The 18,949-nt window shown below is 34.4% G+C and overlaps 1 protein-coding gene across 4 annotated transcripts in view; it reads left to right on the top strand.

Moving 5' to 3' along the window:
* Window positions 1-18,949, top strand: part of GSK3B (glycogen synthase kinase 3 beta) — a 269,829-nt gene that overhangs the window by 185,347 nt on the left and 65,533 nt on the right. For all 4 annotated transcript variants that reach the window (XM_015129960.3, XM_028844600.2, XM_028844602.2 and 1 more), the window contains exon 7: window positions 1,922-2,019. In XM_015129960.3, the coding sequence (XP_014985446.1) occupies window positions 1,922-2,019 (98 nt within the window). The remainder of the gene's footprint in view (window positions 1-1,921; window positions 2,020-18,949) is intronic.

Here is an 18,949-nt window from a genome sequence, read left to right on the forward strand (position 1 = left end):
TTTCCTTATTCCATGAAATAAGTGTGTTAAACTAAATGGTCTTGAAAGATCACTTTAACATGAACCTGAGTTAAGTATGAAACAAAATGCTATTCTGGCTTTAACCCCAACTAACTAATTTTCAGTGTGCCAAAGCACTATTTTTATTTTTCCAGTACCTTCTATTTAGTTGAAGTTTTATTCTATTTGGAGAATTTCATCCATTTCTCCTTTAAAATAAGAGTAGAAGAGATTTTAGTGTCATTCAGAAAGTGATTGATAAATACTTTGTTTTTACTAACTTGACTGATGTAACATGAATTGAAGGCTGCTAGTATAGTTGTCACCTGAATCTTTTGAGTATCAATCTTCTGTGGTAACTTCTAGGCAAGAGTATTTCTTGATGTTTTACTTTTTGTCTTCCATATTTGTAGCTAAATCTTGCCTAAGAAAGTGTTTCCTTTCTTAGGAAACACTTTTTTATGCCTTTTTTATGAAGGCATAATTATTCCCCTACAATTTTTTCAGCCTTGTATTCTGAGATGAATCATTCCGTATTAGAGAGGAAAAAAGTTGAGTGCATCTTACCTTCCATCTTATTAACTAGGTAAAGGGATATTTTAAAACTTGGATTAAAATAAGCATTTACATAAATAAGGAGATACATCTTTTCCACTTGACTATAACAGTTAGTATTACTGTTGGCTTTGAGTAAAGATTCCCTAGCAAGCTTTCATATTTGCTTCATTTATCAATTTCCTAATATATTAAATAGGATTCTTGGTCTATATTTGCAGAATAGATGTCTTGGTTATTAACTTAGGTCTGAACAAAATCAACTTGAGTTTGTTAAATGAATACTATGTCATTTTTCTAGGTCAATAAAAAGTAGTCACTGGAGCAGTGATTTCCAGTCTCTCTTGATAGTACATCTCACCACATCAGACCTTTAAAATTTTTGTTGTCAACCATTTACTGTTCCTTCTTCTCCTTCCCTACTGGTAGGTGGTAAAGTCCAGCAATGATTCATATTCGTCTCCCTAAAGCACTTGAGTGTTGGTACATTAGAAACCTAGGAATCTCAGATATCTGGAAGCTAAAAAGCAGCCTTTTCTTGTAGGAAGTTTTAATAGTGGGCTTTAAAATAGAGTGATTGTAGTTTATCTTCTAATCCAGTAATACTTTTGAGAGAGAAAGAGGATATTACTAATAATTATCCCAGGATAATATATAAGCCATAACTATCCTGGGTAAACTAGGATGTATACTTTAAAGTATTTTTAAAGTGTATTAATTGAGTTAATTTTTAAAATTTTCTCTAGGGATTGAGGTTTTCATTTTGACTTAAAAGTGGATTATTTTTATAATTTATGAAGTAAAATATATTCCTGTATCTTGCCATTCCGTTTTATTTAAAAATGATAATATATTTAAGCACATTTTTCTGTCAGTCATCCTAGAACATAAAAATCAACCATTTAAAGTATTAAAAGTGTTCCTCAGAATTTGCATTGACTTAAAGCCCAGGGTCTGGGAGAGATTGAACCTTTCCTTGCTGTTCCTCTGTAAGTACCTACTAATATGCAGAGATTGTGTCACTTTGAATTATTTTTAAGTATGATAAATAGATAGTCCTGCCATAGCTTTGGTACTGTAATCCTCTGTCTTGCTATTTGAAGACTTGAATACCTGAAATTTGATAATAATAGACTTTACCCTTTATTAGAATATTCTTATTGGTCTGGTTTCCTCTTTGGTAAGTTTAACATTTAATTAAAAAGAACATTAGGGAAGTTTTATGAAGTTTTCTCTGTTTTGGATTGTATAATCTTTTCCTTGTGATATTTACTCTGTGATCACAGTAAAATTAGAAAATGTATACAAACATTTTTCAGTTCAAGCTATAAAGTATTAATAAGGCTTTGTTTTCTTTTCTCTTTAGATGTATGGTCTGCTGGCTGTGTGTTGGCTGAGCTGCTACTAGGACAACCAATATTTCCAGGGGATAGTGGTGTGGATCAATTGGTGGAAATAATCAAGGTGAGAAGGTTGAATCAGAATATTTGAACTGGAAGGAATTTTGGTACTACTTTAATAATAATATATCACACACATACACACATGAGAAACTTAAAAAATGGAGGAAGCAATCCAAGGTCACATAGCAAGTTCAGCTATAAAGTGGGTATAAGAACGCCCCCCAGCCTTTTGGTTTTTGTTTGAGTTACTCTTTGCTTGTATGATTCTAGAAAAGCTGTTATGTATATCTAATGCAAGAAAGGTATATATCTGTTATTTAAAGTACTTAAAAGCAAAATTGGACTATAAGCTCACTAAAATGTATGTAAACTGAATAAAGGCAGAAGCTGTGTCTGTTTTTGCTCACTGTATACTCCCTGCTCCTAATACTCTGTGGAGCACATAGGAGATACTTGTATTTGGTCACTATTTATATATATTCAGTATTTATAAAATGAAAGAATGAATGCCTACATGTCTGGCTAGATCATTGATAGAAACATTTGACTTATGGATTTAATATAATTTTATTTGTTGGGTCTATATGGATTAAATATAATTTTATTTATTTTAAATTTTATTTAAAGCTGAATGAAAGCAGAAGATATGTCTGGTTTTGCTCAGACACAGCTTCTGCTTTCATTTAGCTTTGCATACATAACACCTTTATTAACAGCAAATATTTAAATATTATCTTAGAATATATGTTTCCTTTTAAGAACAGTAGAGCTGAGTTTTTAATTGAGTTTTTAAATGTAATTTTTTTAAGTTTTAAATATTTGAAATCTTAAAAGAAGGCCCTTTACTTAAAAACAAACAAACAAACAAACAAACAAAAACCTAGTGTCTAGATTTATATCACTAGATTGGTTCATTCTAAGGTTTCAGTTTGGACAAAGCAACAACACATACTGTCTCTGGGGCTTTGTTTGTGATACCCCAAATTTTTCATAGAATTGTAAAATTGAAAAATCTTCTTAGAGGTCATGTCGTCCTATCCAACACACAATGAAATAACCTTTTAGTTACATTCCTAACAAATGATTTTCTAGTATTTTCTTGAACCCTTCCAGCATCAGATTACTACTTAGGGTTGCAGCTTATTCTGTGTTGGACAGCTTGAATTTAGTTTTTATTATACTGAGCTGTAACTCCTCAGTAGCTTATACCATGAACATAGGACTGTGATCAAGTTCTTTTCAAACCCTTGTACTTCATTCTTTAAAAATAGGGATTTTTAAAATCAAAGGTGGTTTTGCTAGATGTCATTGTGTACAAGTATTGTGAAAAGATCAGTGTGTAATCAGCAATCTTCTTTATTATCCATATAATTTCTTACAGTTTGCAGCTTAGACTGCTGTGGTATTTGCATCTTCTTTTTGGTACCATCTTTGAGTTTCAGATCTAACCTTTTACCCTTGTTAACAGAACTATTTTCTTTTTGATTTCTATGCTACACTCAGATCTAAATTTGAATAGTTTGCTTTCTTTATTTTCTTTCTTTTTTTTTTTTTTTTTGAGACGGAGTCTCGCTCTGTCGCCCAGGCTGGGGTGCAGTGGCGCAATCTCCACTCACTGCAAGCTCTGCCTCCCGGATTCACGCCATTCTCCTGCCTCAGCCTCCCGTGTAGCTGGGAGTACAGGTGCCCACCACTGCACCCGGCTAATTTTTTTTGTCTTTTTAGTAGAGACGGGGTTTCACCATGCTAGCCAGGGTGGTCTCGATCTCCTGACCTCGTGATCCGCTTTCTTTATTTTCTAAAAGCCTACCCCGTCATGTAAATTAATGCTCGAATACGGAACTTGGCTAACTTTTTCTGTAAAGGACTAGATAAAATATTTTAGACTTTGTGGGCCAAAAGGCAAAATCGAGGATATCATATACGTACTTCAATAACAAAAGAGAAAACACATTTTCACAAATTTTTTTATTGATGAAGTTAGAGGTATAATAATTGAGTACTTTTTTTTTTTTTTTTTTTTTTTTAAATACAGCTCTACTAACCAGAAGAATTGAGTTCTTTTTGGGGGAATATAACCTTTAACCTTTCTCTTAATTGATGTTCAAAGTTAGTACTTTCTAATCATCAAATTGATTGCAAATCTGTTAATTCTTAGCTTATGGGCCTCACACAGACAATGGACTGTAGTTTCCTGATCTCTGCTCTTACACAACCATTCAGCATTTCTCCTGTCCCTAGGCTTTTATTTGATGTACTTGAGCTCACCATCACCATGCTAAAATTCTCTGGGCATATTGGCCATTCTATTTGTCATATACGTTTAGCTCATTAGAATTGTATCATTTCTCTACTGATTATATTTTAGAATTTTGTGGCGATTTGTCATTAATTTTAATTAATTCACAATAATACAAGTAGAATTTTTGAGGAAGCTAAGTGAGCATCTGTGATAATTCCCTATCTCATGCCTGCTGTAATACCTTATAAACCTTTAGGTCTAGAGCTTGCTTGTACCACTTTTGTTAGTCCTTGTAATTCATTTTTCTGCTAATATTAGTTTATGCTACCTGCTTAATAGATTTTGTTACTGATAATTTCAGAGTTCGTTTTCATTAAGCACTTATTTTTTGCAAAATGATCCATGATCGATATGTAGTAGCAGGCCAACTCTGAAACAAAACGCTCGTCATGTGCTGTGCTGTCATCTTGCATTTATACTTAAGAAATATCACCTTACTACAGTAGGTAAGTTCCAAGATCACTGCTTATAGGAGGTTTTGATAATGATATAAGATAAGAGAATTGTAAGTATTTCCAAGCATCCAGGGCATTTTGGGATATCTGGTTTCGAGGTCCCTTCTACGTCCTTGACCATGGCTGCCCAAGATAGATGGAATTACCAGTAGTAGTTTACCATCCATTTATTGACTGGAAGTTGCTACACATTGCACGGAGGCTCATGGGCTTTGTATTTTGTGCAAGTGTGTATATGTTTAGTATAGTTCTAAGTCTTATTGCATGAAGGTTAATAAACTTCATAGGAGTGTTGTGTGTGTGTTTAATATAGCCCCAGATGTTACTGGTCCAGCCAGGGGCAGTAGTTCACGCCTGTAATCCCAGCACTTTGGGAGGCCGAGGTGGGTGGATTGCTTAAGCCCAGGAGTTTGAGACTAGCCTAGGGAACATGGCAAAACCCAGTCTCTACAAAACATAGAAAAATTAGCCAAGCATAGCGGCACACGTCCATAGCCCCAGCTACTTGGGAGCCTGAAGTGGGAAGATTGCTTCAGCCCAGGAGACAAATGTTGCAGTGAGCCAAGATTATGCCCCTGTACTCCGTCTGTGTGACAGAGCAAGACTGTGTCAATGAGTCCATCAATTAAATAATAAATATCACAGCCGGGCGTGGTGGCTCACACCTGTAATCCCAGCATTTTGGGAGGCCGAGGTGTGCAGATCACTTGAGGTCAGGAGTTCGAGACCAGCGTGACCAAGATGGTGAAACTCTGTCTCTACTAAAAATACAAAAACTAGCCAGGCATGATGGGGTGCGCCTTTAGTCCTAGGAACTCCAGAGGCTGAGGCAGGAGACTTGCTTGAACCTGGGAGGCAGATGTTGCAGTGAGCCAAGTGCCACTGCACTCTAGCCTGGGCAGCAGAACGAGACTCTGTCTCAAATAAATAAATAAATAATAAATACCAAATCTTCTTCTTTCTCCTTTCTGCTTGCCTCCATCCCTCCCTCCTTCCTATTGTTGCTAACATCTGTTCCTCAAATGTTAAATATATACACGGTCTCATTTGAATGAAAATTCCTGAGAAATGCTGATCTAGCTATTTTAGTTTTCATGATACAAGTTGGAAAAGAGAAGTTATATGTGTTTGTTTTCAAAGTTAAATGTTATTAAGACATTCTGTATTTTAAACAAATACTTTCATAGACTGATAAACATGACTTTAGGAATAGATTCGAAATTTTCATAAAGGTGGTCTCATAGATGCCCAGTTCAGTTCTCACTTTTTTTAAGGTAACAGCTTATGATAACTAGGGAACTCGTATTAAACTGTTCTTTTCTGCTTTCTTTTCATTTTCTCCCTTGAAAACCTCGTAATAGAGTATCTGGGGGAAGCTAACCTTGCAAAAATAGGTAACTCTTCTCTGAATTTGAGTTTAAGCAAGAAAAAGGAAAGTGAATAATCATATAATAAACTTTATGAAGTTTTTTTTATGTGGTAGACTTGCCTCATTATTTTATAAACTTTTGCCTCATTATTTTATAAACTTTCTGAGCAGGGACTTTTTTTATTCTTGTGTTTTAATATCTGAGGGCACCAAAATAATTTTCAGTTAAGGTTTGTATTGAATTAACTTGTTAAACCATTGTCCATTCATGAATTTGAAATTAGCTGGGAATTAATAAGAAAAGTTAATGTGGTTGTTGTGTATGTTGTTTATTGACTCAGATGTCTATGCCAATAATTTACAGCATGAGTAAAACAGTTTAATTAAATGAACTTTATCTCATTCTAGCTAACATTTTTCGTTTTCCTCACTGCCCTCTAATAAGAAGGTTTTTCTAAAATATTTAGAGTAAAATCCAAATACATTATATTAAATTAAAAGTACAAGAACAGATTTGAAAGTCATGGAAAATCATTTCTAAGCATGAAAAACACAAGTATTTAACTTTCTAAAGTTAATTTCATGCATACAATTGTCAGATCATCATTTCGTTATGCCGTTTGACCTCTACATATCAAAAATGCATGGATTTTCACAGCATTTGTAAAAAGACAAATTCCGTTAGGGACTTCTCAATGTGCTTTTTTCCTTTAAAATCTTCCTTAATATAAAAATCTCAAGAAATATCTGATATAGTTCCAGAAACATGGGAAAAAAATAAAACATTTTTAGAAAACCTCTACCAGGAATTTTGCCAAACATAATGTTCACTGACGTATAACATTATCCTTTGGCACCTCTGCAGTTGGCCATAGCAGTGGAGCTTTATAGAAGAGAGTCCTGTGAAGGATTGTATAATGCTGGTGAAGATAATAGTTTTTAATGAGAGTCACTTTTTTTATAACTACATAGTCTTAGATTTTATATGCTCAATGCAGAAGAAAGAGTGAGAAAGCACAGAGAGACAAATAGACAAAAAATCACTTACTGTTCTAGCACATCATGAAAGATACTTCTATAAATATTTTCATATACTTTATTTTCTTTTTATTTAAATAAAAATACCATCTTACTGCTTTGTGGACTTTTAAAAACTGAACAATTAAGTATATTTTTAATGATTACATAGATTGCACTGCATGATTGTATTTCGAATTACATAATTGATTCTGAAAATAACAGCATTAAGGTAAAGTGATACAGCATTGTCTTTCAAAAAGTTTACATGATACATTGGCTTTCCTAAGTTTGATTATTAACTTTCTTACATAAATGACAAGTGTCCCCAAAAAATTCCATATAAGCAATCTGGGAAGTTTTGAATCTGAGAATGCTGTTAAGTTTTACTAATAATTTCTCCCCTCCACTCTCCAAACTTTAAAACATAAATTTCAAATAAGGTAAGATGAACTTTAGTCCAGAGTTTTATTTCTGGATTAAATTTTCACAAAACTAACAATTTTAAAATAAACCAACCATTTGTAGAAGTTTTTAATTTTAAATATTAAAATTCCTACAGAGATAGTTTCATCTCCACCTCTTGATAATGGAATTTCAGTATAATTTTCATAGTTTTCGTAACTGCCCTTTAGAATTTGGGTATATCTCTTTTAAAAAGCTTGACATTAAACATATTGAATCTTAAATTATTTGCAATAATAAAATTATAAGGCAGTTAAAGTTTCTTAATTTCTTTTCTAATACAACTTTACTAAACTACTGTTTAGTTTTCTCTTAACATTTACCAATTTAGATGTCTATGTAGATAGCTCTTACGCAGGGAAGAGCTAGTAATTTCGGTTATCTCTAACTGCAATTTTATGTAAGAAATTTGAAAGTGCAACACAGATGCAAATAAACTTTTGATTATGCTATGGGAGCCAAGTAGATGGACTTCATTTCTTGATGCCTATCCATAGAAAAAGATTTAGAAGGACCTGCAAATTCTACAATGGAGAATAGAATTAAGGGAAGGTGAAAAGGAGAGAACTTTTATTTTTTGCTTTTTACTATTCTGTGATGTTAATTTTTTTAAGCAAGCATATCTTTTTACAATTGCAGGACTTATGAGAAAGTAGTTGCTTTCAATTTTTTTTTGTTAGTAAACAAAAACAGTTCTATAGAAGTTGAGAGTTACATTTTTGTTACAAATGTTTGTCTAAATAATTGTTTTCCTAGGCTTTCAATTTGACTGATGCTTGTTTGTGGTATAATTTAGACAAAAAGATCAGTGGATCCCTGGCTTCTCAGAATTCTGCATTTTTCCCATATTGAGAAATGACTGCTCATCATAAAAGCTGCCACTCAGTGAGACCTTACTTTGTGCAGGCACTGGGTTAAGCACTTTACATTCATTACCACACTTAATTCTTATATTAACCGTAAGAAGTAAGCATCACTACTACTACTATTACTGTTACTACAGTAGTCTCTTGATATCCACAGGTATCACTTTCTACTGTTTTAGTTACCCAGAGCCAACCACAGTTCAGAAACATTTTTTTAAGTGGAAAATTTTAGTAATAAACAATTTATGAGTTTTAAATTGCATGCTGTTCTGAGTAGTATGCTGAAATCTCATGCTGTCCTGCTTCATTCCTCTTGGGATGTGAATCCTCCCTTTGTCCAGTATATCTATGCTGTATACACTACCTGCCCATTAGTCATCGACATCATTTGCTCCTGACATCCAGCCATGGACATTATTATGGCTCACTGATCCAGGATCATTCCAAGCAGATGATCCTCCTCCTGGTGTATGGTCAGAAGATCATTAGTAGACTAAGGCTGTGCCACAAGGCCTGTGTAATTCACCTCACTTCATCTTACCACATAGGCATTTTATCATCTCACATTATCACAAGAAGAAGGATAAGTGTAGTACAAGAAAATATTTTGAGAGAGAGAGACTACATTCACAGAACTTTAATTATAGTATATCATTTTAATTGTTTTTTTATCTCTTACTGTGCCTAATTTATAAATTAAACTTTATCATAGGTATGTATGTATAGGAAAAGCATAGTATATAGTTTGGTACTATATATGTTTTCAGGAATCCACTGGGGAATATATCATCCACAGTTAAGGGGAAACTACTGTATTACAGTATATACAGTAATAGTTGGTGTAGGGTGGTGGAAAAACCATCTGATTCATCGGTAGCTCAATTGATAGCCTCTATTCATGGAATTTTGTACCTTTGGGAAAAACGATGTGATCCTTAATGTGAACTTGATACCCAGAACCCATTGAGTCATATTTATTACTTATTATATGTATAGTGTAAAAATTTGTGTCTACCAGCAAATTAGTGCAACCCCTAAATCTTACTGTAGTGAATATATGAAATCAGTTTGAGGTACCTTTAAGTTTAATTTTGTTTCAACCATTGTAATGGTCAGTTCCTTTGCTTTGCTTTCAATTACACATGGTCCCCATGATTCCTTTGCTTTGCTTTCAGTTACAGACAGTCCCCGACTTAGGATGGCTTAATGTTTTTTTGACTTTCCAATATTGTGAAAGCAGCACAGATTCAGTGGAAACTGTATTTTGAGTACCTGTACAACCATTCTGTTTTTCACTTTCAAGACAGTATTCAATAGGTTACATGAGATATTTGACACTTTATCATAAAATAGTCTTTGTGTTTGATTATTTTGCCCAACTGTAGGCTAATGTAATTGTGCTGAGCACATTTAAGGGTAGTCTAGGCTGAGCTATGATTTCAGTAGATTGGACATACTGTTTGCATTTTCAGCTTAGGATATTTTCAACTTGTTATGTATGGGTTGACTGTGATATGATCCCATTGTAAATCAAGGAGCTTCTGTACAGTTCAACCTTATTTTCACTATCTTCATTTAGCAATATTTTAGATTTTAATTATCTTATCCCTGTCCTGTAGTTTGTTCAGTGCCCATGTGTATCTACACTCTTGTTTCCTGGCTTAACATTTTCATTGTCAGATAATCTTTTTTTTTTTTTTTTTTTTTTTTTTTTTGAGACAGAGTCTTGCTCTTTTGCCCAGGCTGGAAGTTCAATGGTGCTGTCTTGGCTCCCTGCAGACTCTGCCTCCCAGGTTCAAGCGATTCTCCTGCCTCAGCCTCCCAAGTAGCTGGGACTGTAGGCATGCCTGGCTAAGTTTTGTATTTTTAGTAGAGACGAGATTTCACCGTGTTGGCCAGGCTGGTCTCAAACTCCTGACCTCAGGTGATCCACCCGCCTCAGCCTCCCAAAGTGCTGGGATTACAGACATGAGCCACCACGCCTGGCCCAGACAATCTTTTAGAGGTCTAAGATATCAAATCAGAGTGTAGTAGGTATAAAATAGCTCTTTTTGGTAAGTTTTTGATAGATATATGATGCATCTTTATAAACATGCATTTGGAGTTTAGTATCATATATTACCTTTGGACATTTTTTGTGCTGCTATCGAGCTTTTGTGTTTTTAATAGATTGCAGAGACTGTTTATTAAACTGATATCATTTTTTCACTCCCAGTACATGTATGTACACCCTCTTACACATTTTAATACAGGTTTTTTTTACTTGTAATACACATAGTTTGTAATACATAAACAAGACGTTTGTTGATTGTGTTAGTTGGTACTTAATTTGTTCTTGTATTATCAAATTTTTTCATTTATTGCTGACTAAAGCAGCAGCTCTTAATAGTTTTTGAATCATGGACTACTTTGAAAATGCATTAATAGCAGTGGACACTTCCCCCCAGAAAAATGAATAAATACCAGACAGTTTGTATGCAACTTTAGGTGATTCTTGGCCTTCCCATAGCTCTCCCAAGAACTCCAGGGTAAACATCTTTATTCTATTATAGTACAAGGAAATATGACTATAGTTCATAATAACCACTTGTAGAAAGTAGGTATTACACATACGATATGATGCCAACATTTTAAAAATAAGTGAAACAGTAAAGAGGCATTAACAGAATTATTCTAATGCAATAATTGCTCTACATTAGTATAGTGTTTTCCATAGACCAAAAGAAACATTGATTTTAACTAATGTGAAATTTTATTGGGTCTACAGTAACTTACTCATACTTGGTTAAATCCCTGTATACTTAAAAGTGTTGTGTGTGCCTAGGCATGGAAAAATAACTTCCTGGCGATGTAGCTCAGTTTAACTTTTGACTTGCAGATAATGGCATCCATTTGAAATTGTTACCTGTCCCAGAATATGCAGTGTAAAGTTATTTACTAATTTGCCAGTGATGTTTTATTTCTACAGAGGAACTTTTTTCCAGACAAACTGAAGTTTCATGACATTGTCACTTCAAAGCTAATTTATTTATAGTTGTATTTTAGGACCTGAGTCAAAAGACCCTCCATATGTTTCCTGGGATATAATACCCTGTAATTATCAACTGCAGATTCTTGTGCAGGGTTGCCTTTTGAGTTATTTTGTGTGTTTACCTAATTCCAGGGCCTCAGTTTAATACATTTTCTTTGGAGCAATCTATAAAGTATATGAAGGGTCAGGTGAGAGGTGGGACAGGGACAGAAATCTATCAGATTGACAGCATGCATATGCTACATCCCTGACTTCAGGACTTACGTTTTACTAAGGAATTCTTGCTTCCTTTTTTGCAATAAATAGTTAAAATATTTGACACAAATGATTCTTAATAGTTTGCTAGTAGGAAAAGTATAAGAAACTAGCAATCTTGTAGAAAGGGGCATTTCTAGTTTTTAAAAGTATACTGAATGCTATTGCATATTTATAAAGCAATATTTTATTGTTTATTTGATATATAAGATATCAAGAAAATGTGAAGAAAATCTTGGCTTGTGGTGCTACAAAGAACTATAGTGTTAGTGATTCTCAAAGGAAAGTAAAACTGATCGAAGTGTATACAGATTTTTACATGTATTTTGTTTTAATCCAAGAGATTCAGATACCCCCCTTTCTATTTTATACTTCTTCCTTGAGAATACCACTTTAGCTGAAATTCACCTAGAAAAAAAGGTCTTTTGACTCCTATGAATATGTATCAACCAAGAACGAATTTTTCACTTTATGTTCAGTAGTTTACCTAACTAAAACTTTTTGACAGGGAGGGAGATGACTTGTTTTCAAGTATAAATTTTCATTTAGTAAGAAAAGAATGAAGTCCAAAACAGTCTTGAAAAAGAATGAAGTTGGAGGAGTCACTTTTTTTTTTTTTTTTGAGACAGGGTCTCGCTCTGTCACCCAGGCTGGAGTGCAATGGTACAATCATGGCTTACTGTAGCCTGCACCTTCTTGGCTCAAGCTCTCCTCCCACCTTTAGCCTCCTGAGTAACTGGGACTACAGGCACACACCACCATGCCTGGTGAAATTTTGTATTCTTTGTTATAGATAGGTTTTCACCATGTTGCCCAGACTGGTCTCAAACTTCTGGGCTCAACAAGTGATCCACCTACCTTGGCTTCCCAAAGTGCTGGGATTACAGGCATGATCCACCATGCCCAGCCACACTTTCTGTTTTCAAAACTTATTACACAACTGCAGTCATCAAGACAATGTATTACTGGCGTGAATGTAGCCATATAGATCAATTAAGTAGAATGGAGAGTCTAGAAATAAACCTGTATGTTTATTGTCAGTTGAGTTTTGAAAAGGATTCCAAGACAATTCAATGGGGAAAGAATAGTCTTTTCAGCAAATGGTGCTTGGACAACTGGATATCCATATGCAAAAGAATGAAGTTGGACCCCCACCTCACACCATATACAAAAATTATATGGCTTGTGGAGAAAAGGGAATCCTTTACACTGTTTTTAGGAATGTAAATTAGTGCAACCATTATGGAAGACTATATGGAGGTTCCTCAAAAAACTGAAAATAAAATTACAGTATGATCCAGCAGTTCTACTTCTAGGTATCTATCCTAAAGACTTGAAGTCACTATGTCAAAGAGATATCTGTACTCCCTAGTTCTATTCATGAAAGCCAAGATATGGAAACAATGGAAGTACCTATCAGCGGATGAATGGAAGGAAAAATACGGTATATATATATCCACTACAGTAGAATACTAGTTAGCCTTAAGAAAGAAGGAAATTCTGTCATTTGTGATAACATGGGTGAACCTGGAGGACATTATGCTAAGTAGAGTAAGTCAGGCATAGAAAGAGAAATACTGCATGGTCTTACTAATATGTGGATTCTGAAACAATTGAATTCCAGAAGCAGAGAGAAGAATAGTGTTTACCAGAAGGTGGAGAGGATGGGAAATGTTGGCCAAAGGGTACAAAATTATAGTTAGACAGGAGGAGCAAATGATAAGTATTTAATGTAATCAGTATGTTAACTAGTCTGATTCTGTTATTACACAGTGTACACATAATATCAGTTTACCTCAAAACTGTATACAGTTATAATTCGTCAGTTAATTAAAAACAAATGAATTCAGAATGAATCAAAGACCTAAAGTTAGAGCCAAAACTATAAAACTCTTAGAAGGAAATAGTTATAAATCTTTGTAAACTTCAATTAGTCAATATTTTCATACGTGTAACACAAAAGCACACATTACAAAAGAAAATACAAGTAAATTGGACTGTGTCAAATTTAAAAACTTGCACTTTAGAAGACAGCGTCAAGAAAGTTAAAAGACAGAATTGGAGAAAATTTTTACAAATTATGTCTGGTAAGGGATTTGTATCTACAGTATATAAGGAATTCTTACAACTTAATAATAAAAAGAAAGCCCACTTGAAAGATGGACAAAGAATCTGCATAGACACTTCTCTAAAGAAGATACACAAATGGCCAGTAAGCGTACAAAAAGATGCTCAACATCATTATTCATCAAGGAAATGAAAGTCAGTACCATAATGAATATTATTATCACGCTCACCATAATGACTAAAGTAAAAAGACAGTAACTAATGTTGGTGAGGATATGGGGAAACTGGAACCTTCATGCATTGCTGATGTGGTTGTAAAATAATGCAGACTTTGAACAAGTTTGGCAGTTCCTCAAAATATTAAACATTGAGTTATATGACCCAGCAATTCAGTTTGTAGGTATATGTACTAGATAATTGAAAACTTACATCCACACAAAACATGTATGCAAAGTTTATAGCAATGTTAAATCGCCAAAAAAGGGAACAATTAAAATTTTTAGCAACTGATGAGGATATAACGGCCAACCTCACATAACCCAACACTCCAATTTCCATATGCAGTTATTTTATGCAGAAAAGAAATGAAGATGTTTAGGTATTCAACCATTTATACAATGATTATATTGTGTTATATAATTTTATTTTTAAAGCCTTTATTGAATTCATTGTCTATAGGCCTAGCCATACATTCCTTTAGTCTTTCAAGATACATACCACATTAACTATATGCATTAATTTAGTGAACCGTTTTTACTAGGTGCTGGGCAAGAACTTAGAGGGTTCTCGCCTTCAGGGACTTCAGAGACTGATGGATGGGAGGAGAGGAACAACTGAGGGCAATAGCGCAAACCCAGTATTATTCCAGATGTCTGAGCAGAGTACAAAGGCAGAAGCATTTCACTTAGAGTAGTGCTGTCTGGAAAGCCTTCATAGGAGAGCTAACCATTGAGCTGAATCTTGAAACATCAAAATGTATTTACCAGATAGGGAGGGGAAGGGAGTGGATAAATATTTAGTAAAACTAGGTTTCATGTGTTTCTTTATGGTTGTCACTTAAGGTTCTGCCTGGTGGGGTTGGTAGAATACGAGTTTACTGGGAAAGAGAAGACTGGAGCTGTTGACAGTGGCCAGATCACATTAGCTTGTAAGCAGTTGGAAGCAACTGCAGGATTTAAGCAGAGCAGCAACATTCCTAATAGACTTTCTTTTACTTCGCTCTTAAAGGCTGCAGGTGCACCTCTATTGCTGAAGTTTGGCGACCTCTGGTGGTGAACTATAAAATAAACAAGGTTGTGGAAGAAATACTAGCATTTCAGAGCTTTTGTCAGTTGCTTTTTGTCACATGCTTCTTGGGCCATATTATTTCTTTGAAGACAGTAGTTATCAACTCATAATTCCTGTGTTGATGTTTTTCCGTGTTTGGATAAATTTGTAACCAGGTGGGACTAGGAACAGATAAAATGATTGATTTAATAGTAAGGGGATAAACAGTATCCCCAAAGGGGTGGGGCAGGCTGATCTTGGTGCTTTTTGCAACAAATGGAAAGGTCATGAGTTCTAGTAATAGATAACTGAGAATATGTTCTCTTCCCATTGTTGTGATAGTTTTTAAAATTCCCCCCTCTTTTGTATGAAATATACTTACAGAAGAGTGCATAAAACATTTCCATGTGGTTTAACTTCCTTTAAGTGAAAAAAAGGACTCACTTTTCAGGAAATCCAGGAATAAGTATTAATTACTCAAAGTATATATCTTTAGTCTAAACGTTTTGGGGAAGAAAATTTCCATCTCTTAAATTCAAGTGAACCCTAAGTCTTGTTTTGTGTATGAAATGAGAATTTATCGAACATCTTTTTTAATCTATAAAATTATTTTTCAATTATTCTGTTTCAAAAGTTCCAAATGTAGAATTCAGCCAGAGTAAATCAGGTAGAAATATACTTTGAACCTAATAAAATCTTAATATAAAACCTAAAGATATACTCAGAGGTTGAAATAGGATTGTTGCTAAAATGTCTTATGTTTGTGTTATTAAAGATAGTCATGCATTCAGAATCTTTGCTCTTCATATCTGTTACTTGCTTGCCTTTTAGCCTTTAATTATATCATCCATCTGTAATCCAGTCCTTATTCCTTTTAGCATGCTGGTTTTCACCTACACACCTAATGTGCATAGAATGTACTTTTTACTCATTTGCCTCCTACATTCCTTAAGTAAAATCAGCTCTTGACTCCCCTTCCAGAACCTTCTGAATCCATTCCTCTTTCCATTGCAGTGTAGGACTTTCACCTCACACATTACCTATACTTACTTTGCTATACTATTGTCACCTGATTGTTGTTGATTTATGTACAAGTCTCTCTGCCGTAGAGCTTCTTGAGGATAGACACTAAATAAATGTTTTGAAATATGAACAACTTCAGAGACTGAAAAGTTTCTTAAATGCCTCTTGATTATGTCTCATCTTTGGTTTCTTAAAAAAATATGCATATTGTATATAAAATAGTTCTGATTTTAGGGTTTGACAGATTCTGATACTTTTAATGCTAGCCTTATAAATAGTAATTTAAGAAGGTTAAACATCCGTTTGCATTTAGTAAAGGCGACACAAGTTACATAATGGTCCCTTTTTTTTTTAACTTTTTAAATCAAGTTAATAGAAATATAATTTATGTATAATAAAATATAGCCATTTTAAATGACAGTTTAGTAAATTTCAACAAACAAAGCCATATAACCACTACCCTGGTCAAGATTTAGAACATTTCTATCGTCCTAAAAATGTTTCCTTTTATAGCCTAGAATGACCAAATGTCTCAGTTTGCCCAGACTGAGGGGTTTGCCAAGATGGTCCCAGGCAAACTGGGATGGTTGGTCACCCTGTTCATTCTCCTTTGTGGTCAGTTTCCCATCTTCTGTCTCAGGTGATCGTTGATCTATTTTCTGTCACTACAGATGCCTATTCTAGAATTTCATAAACGAAATATATTTCTTTTGTATTTGGCTTTTTTTGCTTAATATCATGTTTGTGAGATTTGTCAGTGTTGTTGTCTATATCACCTGTTTATTCCTTTTTATGCTGAGTTGTATTCTATTTTATGAGTATACCACAATGTGTTTATCCGTTCACCTGTGAGTGGACATTTGACTTGTTTTGGAGTTTTGATTATTATGAGTAAAGCTCCTGTGAATGTTTGTTTACAAGTGTTTTTGCAGACATGTGTTTATATTTCTCTTGAATAAAAAAGTAGGACTGAAATTGCTGATCATATGGTAAGTAAGTATGGTTACCAAACTATTTTCCAAGGCAGTTTTACTATTTGACACTCCCAGCAACAACACATGAGCACTCCAGTGCTCCACATTGTCATCAACACATGGTCTTCTCAATAATTTTAGATTTAGTCTTAAAATGACTTTTATCATTAGGAAATGCCCCTCTTTATTTTTGTTTAATTTTCTTATCCTGAAGTTTTCATTTTCTTATATTAATATAGGCACTCTATCTTTCTTATGGTTAGTATTTGCATGGTATAACTTCTTGCATTCTTTTACTTTTAATCTATGTGTTTTAATTTAAAGTGCATTTCTTACAGACGTATAGTGAGGTTTTTTAATTGAGTTTGACAATTTCTCCCTTTCTAATTGAAGTACTTAGACTATTTGCATTCAGTATAATTATCACTGTGGTTGAGTTTAAGATTTGCACCTTAGTGTTTGTTTTCTTTTCATCCCATCTTTCCTTTCCTCTGTTTTTCCCCCTCTTTTACTGCCACCTATGGATTAAAACAGTAGTTTTTATTTTTTCTATTGGTTTTTAAGCTATACTTCCTTGTTGCATTTTTAGAGGTTGGTCTAGGATTTAAAATGTGCATCAATATATTACAATCTGTCTTCAAATAGTAATGTACAATGTCATATGGAAAACAAGAACCATGTGACAGTATTTCCATTCCCCTTCCTGTTCTTTGTGCTATAGTTTTCATACTTTTTAATTCTACATGTTATAATCCTTACAATATTTGTTGTTTATTGGGGGAACCCACCCCTAATATTTCAACATAGGTTCTTTCTATTTTCCATAAGTGTCGGCTGGCTGAGAAATAAAGCGAAAGGGTACAAAGAGAGGAATTTTACAGCTCTGCCTCCGGGGGTGATATCACATATTGGTAGGACCGTGATGCCCACCTGAGCCGCAAAACCAGCACATAAAAAGGATTTCAAAAGGGGAGGGGTTGCAAGAACAGGAAGTAGGTCACAATATCATATGCTTCAAAGGGCAAAAGGAAGAACAAAGATCACATGCTTCTGAGGAAACAGGACAAAGGACAAAAGGCAGAACTTTTGATAAGGGTCTGTGTTCAGCAGTGCACATATTGTCTTGATAAACATCTTAACAGAAAACAAGGTTTGAGAGCAGAGAACCCATCTGACCTCCAATTTACCAGGGAAGGGTTTTTCCCCACCCTAGTAAGCCTGAGGGTACTGCAGGAGACCAGGGCGTATTTCAGTCCTTACTTCAACAGCATAAGATAGACACTCACAGAGCAGCTGTTTATAGACCTCCCCCCAGGAATGCATTCCTTTCCCAGAGTATTAATCCTTGCTAGGAAAATAATTTAGCAATATCTTCCCTACTTGCACGTCCATTTATAGGCTGTCTGCAAGAAGAAAAATATGGCTCTATTTTGCCCGATGCTGCAGGCAGTCAGACCTTATGGTTGTCTTCCCTTGTTCCCTGAAAATCGCTGTTATTCTGTTCTTTTTCAAGGTGCACTGATTTCATGTTATTCAAACACACATGTTTTACAATCTATTTGTACAGTTGACACAATAGTGGTCCTGAGGTGGTGTACATCCTCAGCTTACGAAGATAACAAGATTAAGAGATTAAAGTAAAGACAGGCATAAGAAATTATGAGAGTATTATTTGGGAACTGATAAATGTCCATATTAAAATGAGATCTTCACAATTCATGTTCTTCTGCCACAGCTCCAGCCAGTCCCTCTGTTCAGAGTCCTTGACTTCCTGCAACAGTTGTTACTTTGTTTTAAGCAATTTGTTCAAGAGAAATTTTTTAATGAGGGGGAAATGTCATACATTTAACTGCATATTTACCATTTTCAGTGCTCTTTATTCCTTTGTGTAGATCAGAATG

This window comes from Macaca mulatta, chromosome 2 (genome assembly GCF_049350105.2).
Source record: "Macaca mulatta isolate MMU2019108-1 chromosome 2, T2T-MMU8v2.0, whole genome shotgun sequence".
In the NCBI taxonomy this organism is placed as follows: Eukaryota; Metazoa; Chordata; class Mammalia; order Primates; family Cercopithecidae; genus Macaca; species Macaca mulatta.